Source organism: Morone saxatilis, unplaced genomic scaffold (genome assembly GCF_004916995.1).
Source record: "Morone saxatilis isolate NCDOM2014 unplaced genomic scaffold, NCSU_SB_2.0 Contig8, whole genome shotgun sequence".
NCBI classification, from domain to species: domain Eukaryota; kingdom Metazoa; phylum Chordata; class Actinopteri; family Moronidae; genus Morone; species Morone saxatilis.
In genome coordinates this window covers 8,959,580-8,972,325 of record NW_023340257.1, presented here as the reverse complement: position 1 = coordinate 8,972,325, position 12,746 = coordinate 8,959,580, and the positions used below count along the sequence as shown (strand labels likewise).

General features: G+C 40.5%; 1 protein-coding gene across 2 annotated transcripts; it reads right to left on the bottom strand.

Moving 5' to 3' along the window:
• Positions 1–78: 78 nt before the first annotated feature.
• On the bottom strand, positions 79–12,689 carry sgcg (sarcoglycan, gamma). Of its 2 annotated transcripts, XM_035679812.1 has the most exons (9): positions 12,528–12,689; positions 8,334–8,535; positions 7,568–7,672; positions 5,658–5,745; positions 4,659–4,778; positions 3,033–3,105; positions 2,580–2,703; positions 1,368–1,550; positions 79–1,272 (listed from the first exon to the last, which is right to left on the bottom strand). In XM_035679812.1, the coding sequence occupies exons 2-8, from the start codon at positions 8,526–8,528 to the stop codon at positions 1,383–1,385; spliced, it is 873 nt and encodes a 290-aa protein (XP_035535705.1). In that variant the 5' UTR covers positions 8,529–8,535; positions 12,528–12,689; the 3' UTR covers positions 79–1,272; positions 1,368–1,382. The 2 variants fall into 2 exon arrangements, with proteins under 2 accessions (XP_035535705.1, XP_035535704.1); XM_035679811.1 differs by having other exon boundaries at positions 79–1,550.
• Between the last annotated feature and the right edge of the window lie 57 nt (positions 12,690–12,746).

Here is a 12,746-nt window from a genome sequence, read left to right as displayed (position 1 = left end):
CATCTCCACATTACAGCTTTAGTGCACGGCAGAACACAAAAACATAAGACCAGTATGAATAGCCGTGAGAGACACATCATAGAAGAATAGCACAAAGTTTATTCAACATACAAAATTAATAAATACACATTACACACTTTATCAAAATATGCCAGAACATAGGTGAGAACTGCAAATGATCTACTTATCAACACTGACAATGATAACACAACACTGTGAGAACAGCAGCAACAGTCTTGCAGATAAATGAATGCTAAACTCAATGTAACTGTCATAAAATATTGCCGTTTTTGACATTATGAACTTGGAACCTTCATGTTACAACAGAGGCAAATGCTGTTTATTACCTGTCATGCAATGTGTGAAAAGAAAAGAAAGTCAAGACATATTTGACCCAAAAAGCAGAGCAAAACTGAAAAAATAATCCCATTATTTCCCACTACCCAAAACTACAGTGCCTTTATTAGACTTGTTTTGTTTTTGTTTTATTGTTGCTGTGGTCAAATATAATGTTTTGGCTGTAGCTTACCTGCAAGAAAAACTTATAGCAAATTCATAATTACATGCTTATGCAAAGTAACACAAACATGCATAATCTTATAAAATGAAAAAAACATAATACACACATGATACCACACTAGTAACATTTTAATGGTATAAGGACATGGTATTTTAATCTAAACCCGAAAAAGCAGTTGAAACAAAACAAGACACAAGTATGTTGCCTAGTGCTGTATCTCTAATTATCAAATCCATCTCTGAAGTGACTATGACAATGTCAAAATATACACCAGCATTTCTTAAAATTTCCCCCGCCAATTGAATAAAAACATGCTACACACCAAGACAAAAAAAAAACTACATACCAAGGGCTTGGAGCCAGGAGGGCATAAGTAAACCTAAATAAATACTTCAATTATCATTCTGTCACCATTTGAGAGATTTTTTGATTATTATTACTCCAAGCCCTTGATATGTGTCACTTTCATTTATTGCACCACAAGATAATATTGCATAGGATGTAAGCTGTTACCAGCTCCTCATTGCCCAGCCATGATACTGTGTGTGTAAAAAACATTCTCCACAAAGCTCTGATGCAGATAAATTTGGAACTGAGGGCCACTTTGTTTCAGATGAACAGTTAGAAGGTCATAAATGCAACTAAAAGGATGCATTTCATGACGTCTCCAACATGTACGCCAGCAGGCATTTGTATTTTTACAAGCCTCTGTGTGCCAGTGGGATTTTAGCACTGAGATCATCATAGATCCACTGTGGTATAAAGATAAAAAAAAAACTCAGATATAAACAGTTGTGCTTGTTGCCTCCCAGAAGATGCATCTACTGAGAGATGGAAAATCGATTACCTTGTCAGAGTCTTTCTAGCAGTCCTGATTCTCACTGCATGTGGAGGTGACCCCAGCCTTGGAGAGAAAGAGCTTGCCGCTGGGACAGACACAGACCTCATAGAGACCCTGAGCATTTCCAGAAACCCCTTCTTTGCTCAGGGGCAGGCTCGGCATGCGCACTGTCTCAGCATCCAGCACCAGCTGCACCGCAGACAGCATGGAGAGCAAGGACGATACAAGGAGAACAACAGAGTTGCATTGAATCAACAAGAAAATACCACTCTGCTTCATTCTTTCCACTTTAGGCGAGTGAATACGCATATCATAGCACTAAGTGTGGTGGGAGATAGGGGTATACGCTCTGGTCCATAAGGAAGATATAATAAATAGAATGTGATACAAGGTCCACATTCCTGTGGCAGAGAAGCCACTGAAAATCAGAGGTTGTGAGCATTCATATAACTTTTATATCATCTAGGACGAGTTCGGTGCAGATTTAACACCAAGTTTTCTACCCTCTAGCAAGAAAAGAGAGATGAGGGAATGTTGTTGCCTGCAACTACAATGTCATATAAATACATATAATAATAATAATAGTGCCTGTGATAGGAATGTTTTATGTAGTCAGCCAGTTAGTTACACCACAGCAGTTACCCAGCTTTGATTCAGGCAGAATTAATCACCAAGACTCACTCTAAACAGTAACATGGAAACTGCAAACCACTACAACCACAGCAGACCTACAGAGTTCAAAAGGCAATGAACTCATTATAGTTTATCTTAGTGGGGTTTTTTTGCTCTGAAGACAACTCCTTGTGTTCACAAATACAGATCTATAACTCTGCTGTGGGTCCAAAGATACAGTATCCGTATCTCATCTTTACAACCACAAGCAATGGATATATGTCACATTTTACAAGTAAATAAGACAGAAATGTAGAACTAAATTAGAACTGGTTTAATAAGATCTCTTATGGTAATCTGTAAGCTTTTTTGGACAAAAACGTCCAGTGACGTGCAGTGAATGGAAAAAGCAGAGCTACTGTCAGACTGCACTGAGTGAGGCTCTTTTAGATGAAAAGCTCCGAGGTATGACTGTGAGAGATTATAGAAGCGTGAAGCAGCAAGTTGCTGAAAAGCAATACTGTATATTCACTTGGTCATCAAAGGGAAAAAAAACAGACCTGAAGTTGAGGTGTAGCAGACTTCAGTGAACAGTGTTTTTCTTACCAGTCCTGTGCTAGACAGCAGAACAACATCCATGTTGGAAGCAACTTCAATGTTACCAGCCAGCGCTTTTATATGAACTCCTTTTGGCGCGTCCATACTGAGAGACCGAGTAGGAGACTCCAACCTAAAGCAAAACAGCTCAGCATTACATAAACACCAAATGTCTTTTTATTAAAAACTAGCCATTGTTTTACAAATCTGATCATCTTAAGTTTCGTTTTACATAGTATGCAGTAATGACAAACTAATGTTGAAGCAGGTGAAATTACAAGCTAAAGTGTGTCGTAAAACATTAAGATTGTGTAATTTTTCAGTGGATGTCATGCAAATTTGGTTACTGCAAGGACGTGCCCCAAACAACATGACAACCTGACACTTCCACATGACTTGTAGGAGTCAGTCCTCACATGTTATCCAATAATATGACCCATACAAGATCGCCACAATGCTCACCTTAAGTCTTTGAAAGGTTCAGATCTCAGCAGGGGCACTTCCACTGAATGCTGGAACAGCGCTCCTTCAGGACCTGATGGAGAAAGAGATAGACACATTCACCATTTGAGGTTGAATCTTGTTTCAAAATCCACTGCAGTCTGAGGGCCTGATGCACACACGTGTACTATGTGCACAACAACACTTGTAAGAGCTGTGCTGATCTGTCCATTACTGAAATACAGGGTTTCTGTGATCTCAGAATCATCACTTGAAATAGACTGAAACAAGGGCTAAAACATTTTTTACAACTACTTCTCATAAGCATCTTATTGGAGTCTGTAGCATTTAATTTTTAGCTGTGCTAACAGGCAGTATGGCTCCAGGGATGTTGGTCTGTTGGTCCAGCCTTAAATATCCCAACAATTATTACATGGATTTGCACTTTTTGTAGACATTCATGGTCCCCAAAGGATGAACACTGACTTTGGTGAACCAATGAATTTACTCCTAGCCCCACCAGCGAATTTACACTTTTGGCTTTTAGTAAAAAATCTAAATAACTATAGACCTTTCTCACAGCAGCCATTTTGACATGAAATAGTAGGGTTCTGTGCCATCCAGGTCAAACAGAGTCAGGGTGCTGCTATTGTGCTACACTAAACAATATGAAACCTTAATTAGTATCATTCATAACACCAGTGTTTACCCTACTATTTCATGTCAAAATGGCTGCTGTGAAAAAGGTCTGTGGGATAACATAAGTATACTTTTGTGCTGATTAGAACATGTCAGCATGCTAGAATGCTAAACTACCTCCTTTTTAAAACTGTGCATTGCATCAATGTGTACAGCTTGTTTTTAAAGTGTCTGCTCACTTTGTAAATCAGGCAATGCTAGAGAAGAGACAGATTAGAGGTCAAACTGGATCCAAAAAGCCCAACAAAACTGTGCAGGAATGTGGATCCAACCGTGGTGGGTGTAACCACAGTGGGTACAGAAGCTTTGTTTTAAGGTTTTCGATAACAGACTCCTCTGCTGCTGCGTGCTGCTCTGAGGCTCAAAATGACCCTGGGCATAATGAAGCCATCAGCTGACACTCCCTTCACCATTAATCAGCCACCATAGTGTGTGTGGTCAGTGACCCACACAACCATCAATACACACAATGGACACTGAGAGACAGAAAAGATAATGGGGGATGGTTCAGCCTGATAATAGCCTGTAATACTTTACCCTTCAACCCTTTGTTGTGTGATATGACACTGCGGGGTACTCTGGTGTTAGATCTCTTTTTGTTGGCTCAAAACTATAGATGAAAAAACTTAATGCAATGGATCTCACCTTCATGGCATTAATGCATGCTCAGGTTTAGATAACTGAGCTCCTTGACATTTATTTATATGTAGGTTTACTTGAGAGATGTCCATGCACTCAGCTGTATGACATGAATAATTATGAAAATGAATGCATTCGTCTTTGTCCTTGGTTGCTGGATTGTTGCACAGATATCTGCCATCAAACCAAATTGCTCCTGTTGAGTTCACATCTGTTGTCAATATTATCTTTTTCCAAATCTGAAAAACATTTTCGCTGAGAGGTATGCAATATTTCCAAGGAAACAGCAGGTGGCAGAAGCTGGTATACCTGTGACTCGTAGTTTGTCTGGTCCAATCACAGCCTGGTCGCCATCTGCAGTGAACAGCATGTTGTCATTGTGGGAGTTAATGAGCAGATTTCGAGTGTGTCCCTGAGCTTCTTTTGGACCTGCAACGACAAAAACAACAACAGAAAGAATACCTGAAGGGCCTTGGCAGTATTACATGGAAATATTCCAATCATCAGAATCAAATCTTTCTCTTCCTGTTAGAGTATATAATGTGACATATTCATGCTTTACTGGGTAAAAACCTCTTCACATGTAGTGAAGAAGTGACTAAAGACATGTAATCTATTAAAAGAAATGTGGAGTTAAATGTTAAATATGTGTAAATCCAGGAGGTAAATGAGTAACCTGATTACTGCTCAGACAAAGGTAACATATCCGAGGTCATTTTACTTTACCCTTCACTACATCAATGCTCACAGCCCTGTGAGAGGCAAATCTAAAGCTGGTAGATCAGTGAGATATTTAATCCACTTCAGCACCTACAACTGTGAACCGGCATGTAATCTTCTCTAACAAGCACTTCATTTTTATTCACAGAGGGCCAAGAGGATGCATACTATGCTTTTTATGGCTTAATGATCAAGGACACATAACGGCACTGTGGAACATGGCAATTAGTTGGGTCATTTGTTGGCCTTTTAATTATGACAAAATACCCCAACGCAGCCATTGGTGAGCAGTAAGAGAAGCACAAATATGATCCTCCACAGGCCTCGGGCCCTCCGTGTAATACAGAACGATCCAGAGGCAATGGTAGAGAGAGGAATGTTGCATTTAATGGATTTTAAATGGAAATCTAAGAGATTATAAATGAAAAGATGGGTTCTTGTCACTGTTAATGTTTGATGAGAAATTGCTGCAGGACAATCGCGTGAATGACTTTACTATTGCCCTCATACATCAATGGGATACTTTGTTACGTGTGAGTGCTATATGTGTCTCTCTGTGTGTACATGTGTTCTCTTTCAGGCTCTTACCCACAGATATCCGCCCTGTGACATCACCATTTTCATTGCGGGCATTAAGGGAAACATTTTCCGCTGAGTGCACTAGAAGTGAAGAGTCCTGGAAAAAAAAAAGCTATTTTACCATGCTGTGTATAGAACTGATACACATTTGCACCATAGAAATGTAAAAAAAAAGAAATAAAAATCATCTTTTTAAAAATCATTTTACGTTCATCTAGTATCAGAGTATTTTTTACATTCAAATTTACATAAGTTGAACAAACACATAAACTATTCAACTGTTTTTTTCCCCATTTTTTAAGGGTTCACCACTTTGGTCCAGACTGAAATATCTCAGCTAATCGATGGGTAACTTTCATGATCCTCGGACTTATTCCTCTAGCGCCAGCTGTCAGCCTAATGAGGTCGTCATTTGTGTTTCTTACTGAAATCTCTCCTCAAGGGATTGCTATGAAAGTTCAGGATGCACAGTAATAAACTAAAGCAATATCCTGATTTTTCATCCAGCACCATCATTAGGTCAATCTGGTTTATGACCAAATGCTTGCAGAACTAATGACATTCGCCTCAGCCTCAGCTGTGCTTTAGTGCTAATAGACCCTTATCACAGCAGCCATTTTGACAGTCTGTTCCTTTCCGGTCAAACAGAGTCCGGGCGCTACTACTGTGCATGTTGGCTCTCTGGAAAGGCTCTGCTACACTAAATGTAACTGAGCCTTAATTAGTATTATTGATAACACCTGTGTTTAGCTCAAAGCAACTCATAGAGCTGCTAGCATGGGTACATTATAATGATAAGTAAGCAACCCTTTATAAAACAATTAAAAGTTGAAATTATGGCTTTAATAATGGTCAATAAATGTTTAGGTATCATCAATCAATCCAGTGGCACGACACATTTTGCCTTTTTTGTTAGCCAGTACCCGTCAATGGACAGACATTAATATTTACAACTGTAGACTTGACTCATTACAACCTGAAAACCCAAAGGTTATTCTTATTAATGGCTGACCTATGAGGCATTAGTAAATTAATTATAATGAAGCTATTAGTTACAGCATATACACCCTTTATAAATGACTCTACTAGAAAGCAGTACAGATTTTCTACACAAATATTAGCAGATGATGTGACACCAGGTAATTAAGTGAAACATTACTGAAACACTCTGTTTCTGTTTAAATGAGGCTGCAATAAATCACCACTGTTCCTCTGCAGCTGTAAGGAAACCTTGTTTATAAAAGTGATCTAAAAAACTTTCATGTCGAAGGCGAGACAGTGGCTCACTAAATCCCGAATCTCATTAGAAATCCATAGAAGACATTAGAGAAAGGGAAATAAGAAATGTCCATAAATGAGGAATACATTGCCTTTTTAATGAGGCCCATAAAGAAGAAAGAATGCTAAAAAATTGCTTCTATGAGCAAGAAAAGCCATAACATGTAAACAACTGCAGCAAAAGTGTTCCCATCTGCTGCTAGCAGGCGGGCCATAAACTACTTTCCACCACAAATATCCCTGAGGTTAATGGGAAGCTCACTGCACCATCACGTGTACTGTGTAGGACTGCCAAATCCAGTTTGTTCTGACACATCTCCCAAAAAAAAATAAAGTCAGAAATATGCAGCTCACTCACAGCTGGCTAAGGAGTGTCTGCAAGGAATTAGATTTATATGATAACGGCACGTTTAGTCTTGCACAGGTCCAACTCACAATCAAGTCTGGTAAACAATGAGATGAAATAATGGCCGGGCTGTCAGGTGACTTAATTGAGCAAACAGTAGTTTGAAAAAATAAACTTTGAAGAAGACAGAAGACGCAGAAAAGCAGAAAGTACATGGGGGAAAAAAGAGGGATAGCAGAGGGAAGAAGAATGTGGGAAGAGGAACAAGAAAAGTGTGTGTTCCTGATTATCTTACTTCTCTGGAGTGGATCTCCTGAGCATAGACGGGGAAAAGAAACTCTGACTCGCCCTCCTCCAGCTTGACCCCATCTGAGTGTACTTGAAGGAGTCCCATCCCTTCCTACAACCAAAATCAAGGCACACATACTCAGATAAAGATACAGCAAGGCAGGCAAAAAAAGCAAGAAAAGCTGAATAATTAACTGTATATCAACTAACTGGCTTTATCTGCAAGGTAAGAATCCACAATATGGCAGGTTAGGAGGTAAGAGAATTTAGATTTTATCATCCAAACACTGCACAGGGTTCCAAGTGTGAAACACACATATCAGTGCTCCCTGTAGGATTTAGGGCCAACTGAGAATAAACCAGCCAGTTGCTTTAGCTGTGCTGGCGCTTCACAGCAGTGTGTGTTTATCCAAGTGTGTGTGTGTGTGTGAAGGTTTGTTGAATCTCCTGCTTTGCTTCTGCATAAATCCACAGTTACCATCTGGACTTGCGACAAAAAAGTTGACAAGACTCCATGAAATACCAAACACATTAACTATCCTGTTTGGACAGCCAAGTATCAGTTAATGATGGATGATGCTACTGCTTCTACTGCCAGTCATAATAAGCAGAGTCACTGGGTTAGAATCAAAACCTAAAAATAACACCAGGAAGTGACACTGATCATTGGCATAATGACATAAAGAAACACATGGAAGGGAGAAAGGGGGAAAGAGAAGGAGTGAAAACTATCCCAGCTGAAAATACAAACTGTCATGGTGAGTCATGCGTACCGTGTTGAACCACATCACCCTGAGGATCCAGATGGTGAGGGCGAAGTTGACCACCAGGATGATGATGAGCAGCAGGACGAACAGGTAGAGGCAGCGCTTCCTCCAGCCATAGATGCCGATCTTGTAGACGTGGTCGGGCACCAGCCTGGGCGCGCTGCTGCCCTGGGTGGTGGTGACATACTGCTCCCGCACCATCTGCCGGCTGGAGACAGGTACACAGGCAGCAGAAACAGGTGTTAAGAAGGAAAATAAACACACACAGACATTATTCTGGCATGGCATGCCACAGTCAGACAGAGTCAGTGGTAGATTGTCAGGGAAAACAGCATGGAGAGCAACTATATTTGGTCAAAGCAAAAGAACATATTATTTTGAAGTTTGTGTGTCTACCTGACAACATGGAAGTCCACCATCATCTCTCTTAACTTTTTGGTTTTTGGTCTCTACCAACTCTTGAAGGAACTATCTGACTCTTCAGCTGCTAAATACTCTACTGTGTTCATCAGCTAGCCAACAGTGCCTGTTTCCTCTTTGGTACTGAGCAGATAGTGTACAGTTTTTAGAGTACTTCATGCCAAAAAAAGAAAACTGAACCAAAATTGTTATATTGCTAGCCCTTAAACCAAAGGTATTGTCTGAAAGATAAAAGATAAATCTCCACAGAGCTGAGGGGAACTGCAAAGACGGGTTATAATGGTGTGCAACCTCTTTCACTCTTTGTTAATATAAAAACATTGAATATAGCATGTAAGTACATCTGCAATCATAGTATCCAGTAACATATGTGCTTATTGCGGTTTTATTTCCTCCACACACTAGTTGCCAATTCAGGAGACCAACTTTTTCTTTCCATTTAGCTTACTTTTTATATAGAAAGTTATATACTGTGGAAAATACATGTCCTATATTTTTTCCAGGTCTTTGTAGGAGAACCATTTCATACATTTGTTGCCATTTTCAAAACCAACATGAAGGTAGGTTTTAAGGAGGTTTTAAAAAAGAATACAGACAATGAAATATCAATATCTTGAATCAATATAATATTGTGATAAAAACATATCTTCCCTATGGGTTTACTCTCTGAATTAAGTTGTCAGGATGATTTCCATCTATAACAAACAGCTTTGACACATCCTGTAATATCTGAAGTCACTGTGTTCAGTTTGAATATTTTTTTCAAGCCTTTAAGTTTAGTTGTATACATACACACTACCTAATTGCACCTATGTATGCACGCAATGCTTTGGTCATACAATACATCATTCATGAGCCCAAAGCGCGTGCATAGACCCAGTGGATATCTGGCTCACTGCGCCAATGGAAAACTTGATGGTATTTCCAGCAGTTTTTCAAAAAGGAAAATTCCACTTATTACAGAGCCTAGGCGGAACTTTATGGCTATACAGCAACAGTCACGCTATCAGTGACAAAAAACCAAGGAGATGAATGTCAGCATATTTCAAAGTACAGTAGTCTTCTATATTCAGTTCACGTGAGGGCAGACGGCACTCCAACTGCAGGACTGCGAGCCCCCCAGTCAGCACATTTGGACCATCTGACACAGTGACAATTGAATGAATTGAGTGAATTTCACAGCAACACAGGAATTGTGTGTTTGAGTATAGTGGAGCCAAGGACTGCAGAGAGAGGAGTGGTGCCACTCTCTATTGAATAATCTGAATTAATAACCAGATACAGGCTGCAGAGAAAACTGCTTTCACTGAGGACAAGGCCTGAAGAAAATGCTGTTGTTTGTAGATTATTATGAGTCAATAAAAACACCCAAAACGGGCAAAAACGACGACAGACTACAAGCAACAAACAGCTCTGAATCAGCATCAATACTTTCGATCAACTTTAAAGGAAAGGTTATCTGAAAAAAGACGTATTTAAGGTGACTCAGAAGTGTTTTCTGAAGCTGACAGGGCTCAGACTCAGCAAGGCTGATTTACATATAGGACAGATGTTGCGTCTTACTGCCGCAGTAAAGGCGTTTTCCATCATGTTAAAAGGAGCTACTTTTCAAACCAAAAAGTAATTCTTCTTTGACATTAACAGATGTTTGGCTGGGCACATCCTCCCGCTGCGACTCCCATGTGGCGATGATGATACAAGCAGCAATGGGCTGGCAGACTGCATACCGTGACATACTATATGTACTAACTCAAATAAGTTGTCTTTCTGTAAATAATGAAGTAAATATCATTCCGCCCTCACAGCAAGGGGTGATGAATAAAGGCACACACGCTTGCTGCTGGGGTCTGAGCTTTCTGAGGTGCAGGAGGAGATGTTTTCAGAGAGACGATAATAAAGGCCTATAGTCTCCATGGCTCGTTTCTTGCTGTTTGCAGTAAACACAGGGAGGAGACGTGTTGGCATAAAGGCTGAGAGTATTTCTATGACCAAAGCTGCCTCTCTGCAGGACCTGTCACATGGCCTGCAAGCCCAGCTGTGATGAATGGCCCTTATTTCACAACCAAACAAATGAATGTTGGCTGAAAAAAGAGGAAAAAATGACTTTGTGCTATTTCCAAGGGGAGAGGAGCGCCAAGGTTGATAAGGAGTATATGATGTGAAATGCTCGTTTTTTTTTTGCTCGTATCTCACCTCATTTCTATTTATTAATCGTAATTGTGAGAATAAGTCCTAATGACAAATTGAATCTCAGCAACTTTTTGCTGGAAGGTGTGTGCTACAACATGCCGTTGCTCAGCTAGTTTTATGATTCCTTTGGGTTTTATTTTTAGGTGTTTTTTTCAGGGGAATTTTTCCATTGAGGCTCAAAAAAGGATTACGATTAATCAGTGTCTGTTAAATTGACCGATTCCAATATCCCCAAACTATACCTATTAACAGCCACAGATCATTTGCGTGTTAGCATGTTGATCAGCCGAATCTTCACTTTGGGCAAATGAGGATGAAAGAGCTCTGGATTTGTTCATTATGATGTTAATGAAATTGATCTAACCCAGTCTAATTACGTTAAATGAAGGCATTAAGGGGCCTCCGTACTCCGGCAGCAGCCAGAGGAGGAAGCAGCTTTGAGGGTGGATCTTTAAAGGCGTTTTCCAGCTCCAGTTTCAGTGTTACCACCGGCCTTTCAGCCACAGACTGATCCTTCCATAGCAACCAAAATAAACACTCCCCGAACAGTCTCGCTGCTCAAGTGCCAGGAATGCTTAATTTATGGGACTATATGGTCGGAAACACAGTATGACCTTACAGACTATTTTTTTAAGCTTCCTGGTGATAGAAATCTAATTCTCAATCCAAAACTTTACAAATACGGATCCTACACCACAGGAGAGTCAACTAAATACAAGATTCAAAGGCATTGCAGACCTCTAATTCAGTCCCAAAGATGAAAAACACTTGGTGCAGCACAGTTAGCAGGGCTATTTATCCTAGGGCACCCTCTCAATTAACCTTAAACAAGTGATGCTCCCTGCCTGGCTCTGTCTCTCTGTCTCTCCGACCTCTGGATGAGAGCGAGGGCCAGGCTGGACAGGCCCGCTGCTCGCCTAAAATCCACAGGGTCTGGCTGTAATTGAGAATCCAGGATTCCTTCTGAGCCCAGTCTCGACCTGACCGTTTACCAAAAGTTTCAGCAAGTTAGGAAAGCTCAAATTGTTTGGCTGGAGGACGTTCACAGAGGAATACTCAGAGGAGCGATCGAAAAGCTGAGCACAGGGCTGTAGTTTCTGTCTGTCTGTGTAGTGAGTGTCCGGCGTCATGTCTCCACTCTGCTGTGATGCCTTAACTTCTAAAAATAGGACACAGCATTGTGAGCTAAATTTAAAAAAGCAGCACAGGATACACACACACACACACACACACGACATAGGTATAACTAATGGAAAACAATAAGACACTGGAGTATTGTTCATAACACATAAAACATTAGTGAGGGTCTCTTTCATAAAGTTATTTTTGTATTCCAATATTGCTGGCCATGTATGGTAAAACTGCCGACAGCTGGCAGCCAGAAAACACTTTTTCCAAATCCCAAACTGCTTCTGTGAGGACTACAAAGTAATCACAGCACAACATGAGTCACAAAGAAAGAAAGAAAGAAAAGAATAAATTGTACAGTGGGTCAAAGGTTGCCATAACAGAACACTTAACCATTACCTTGAGAGGAAGTTATGAGACAAACAACATGATTATTTCTGAAAGAAAAGGCAGAGCACTCACCGTTGTGTGTTGAGGAACAGCCGTCCTCTTTCCTACGCAACAGTAAGCAGAGCTCGGGCTGGTACGAGCAGCTTGAGAAGCAGCAGCGCTTGAGCTCCTCACACGTCTGTCAGCCACTCAACAGCTGCGAGCCATAAATCCAGCTCTGGAAGTGCCCTGACCAATCACCACGAGGCGGCGCTCCCACTTGCCTGCATACCCCACTCTGACTCTTTGAGC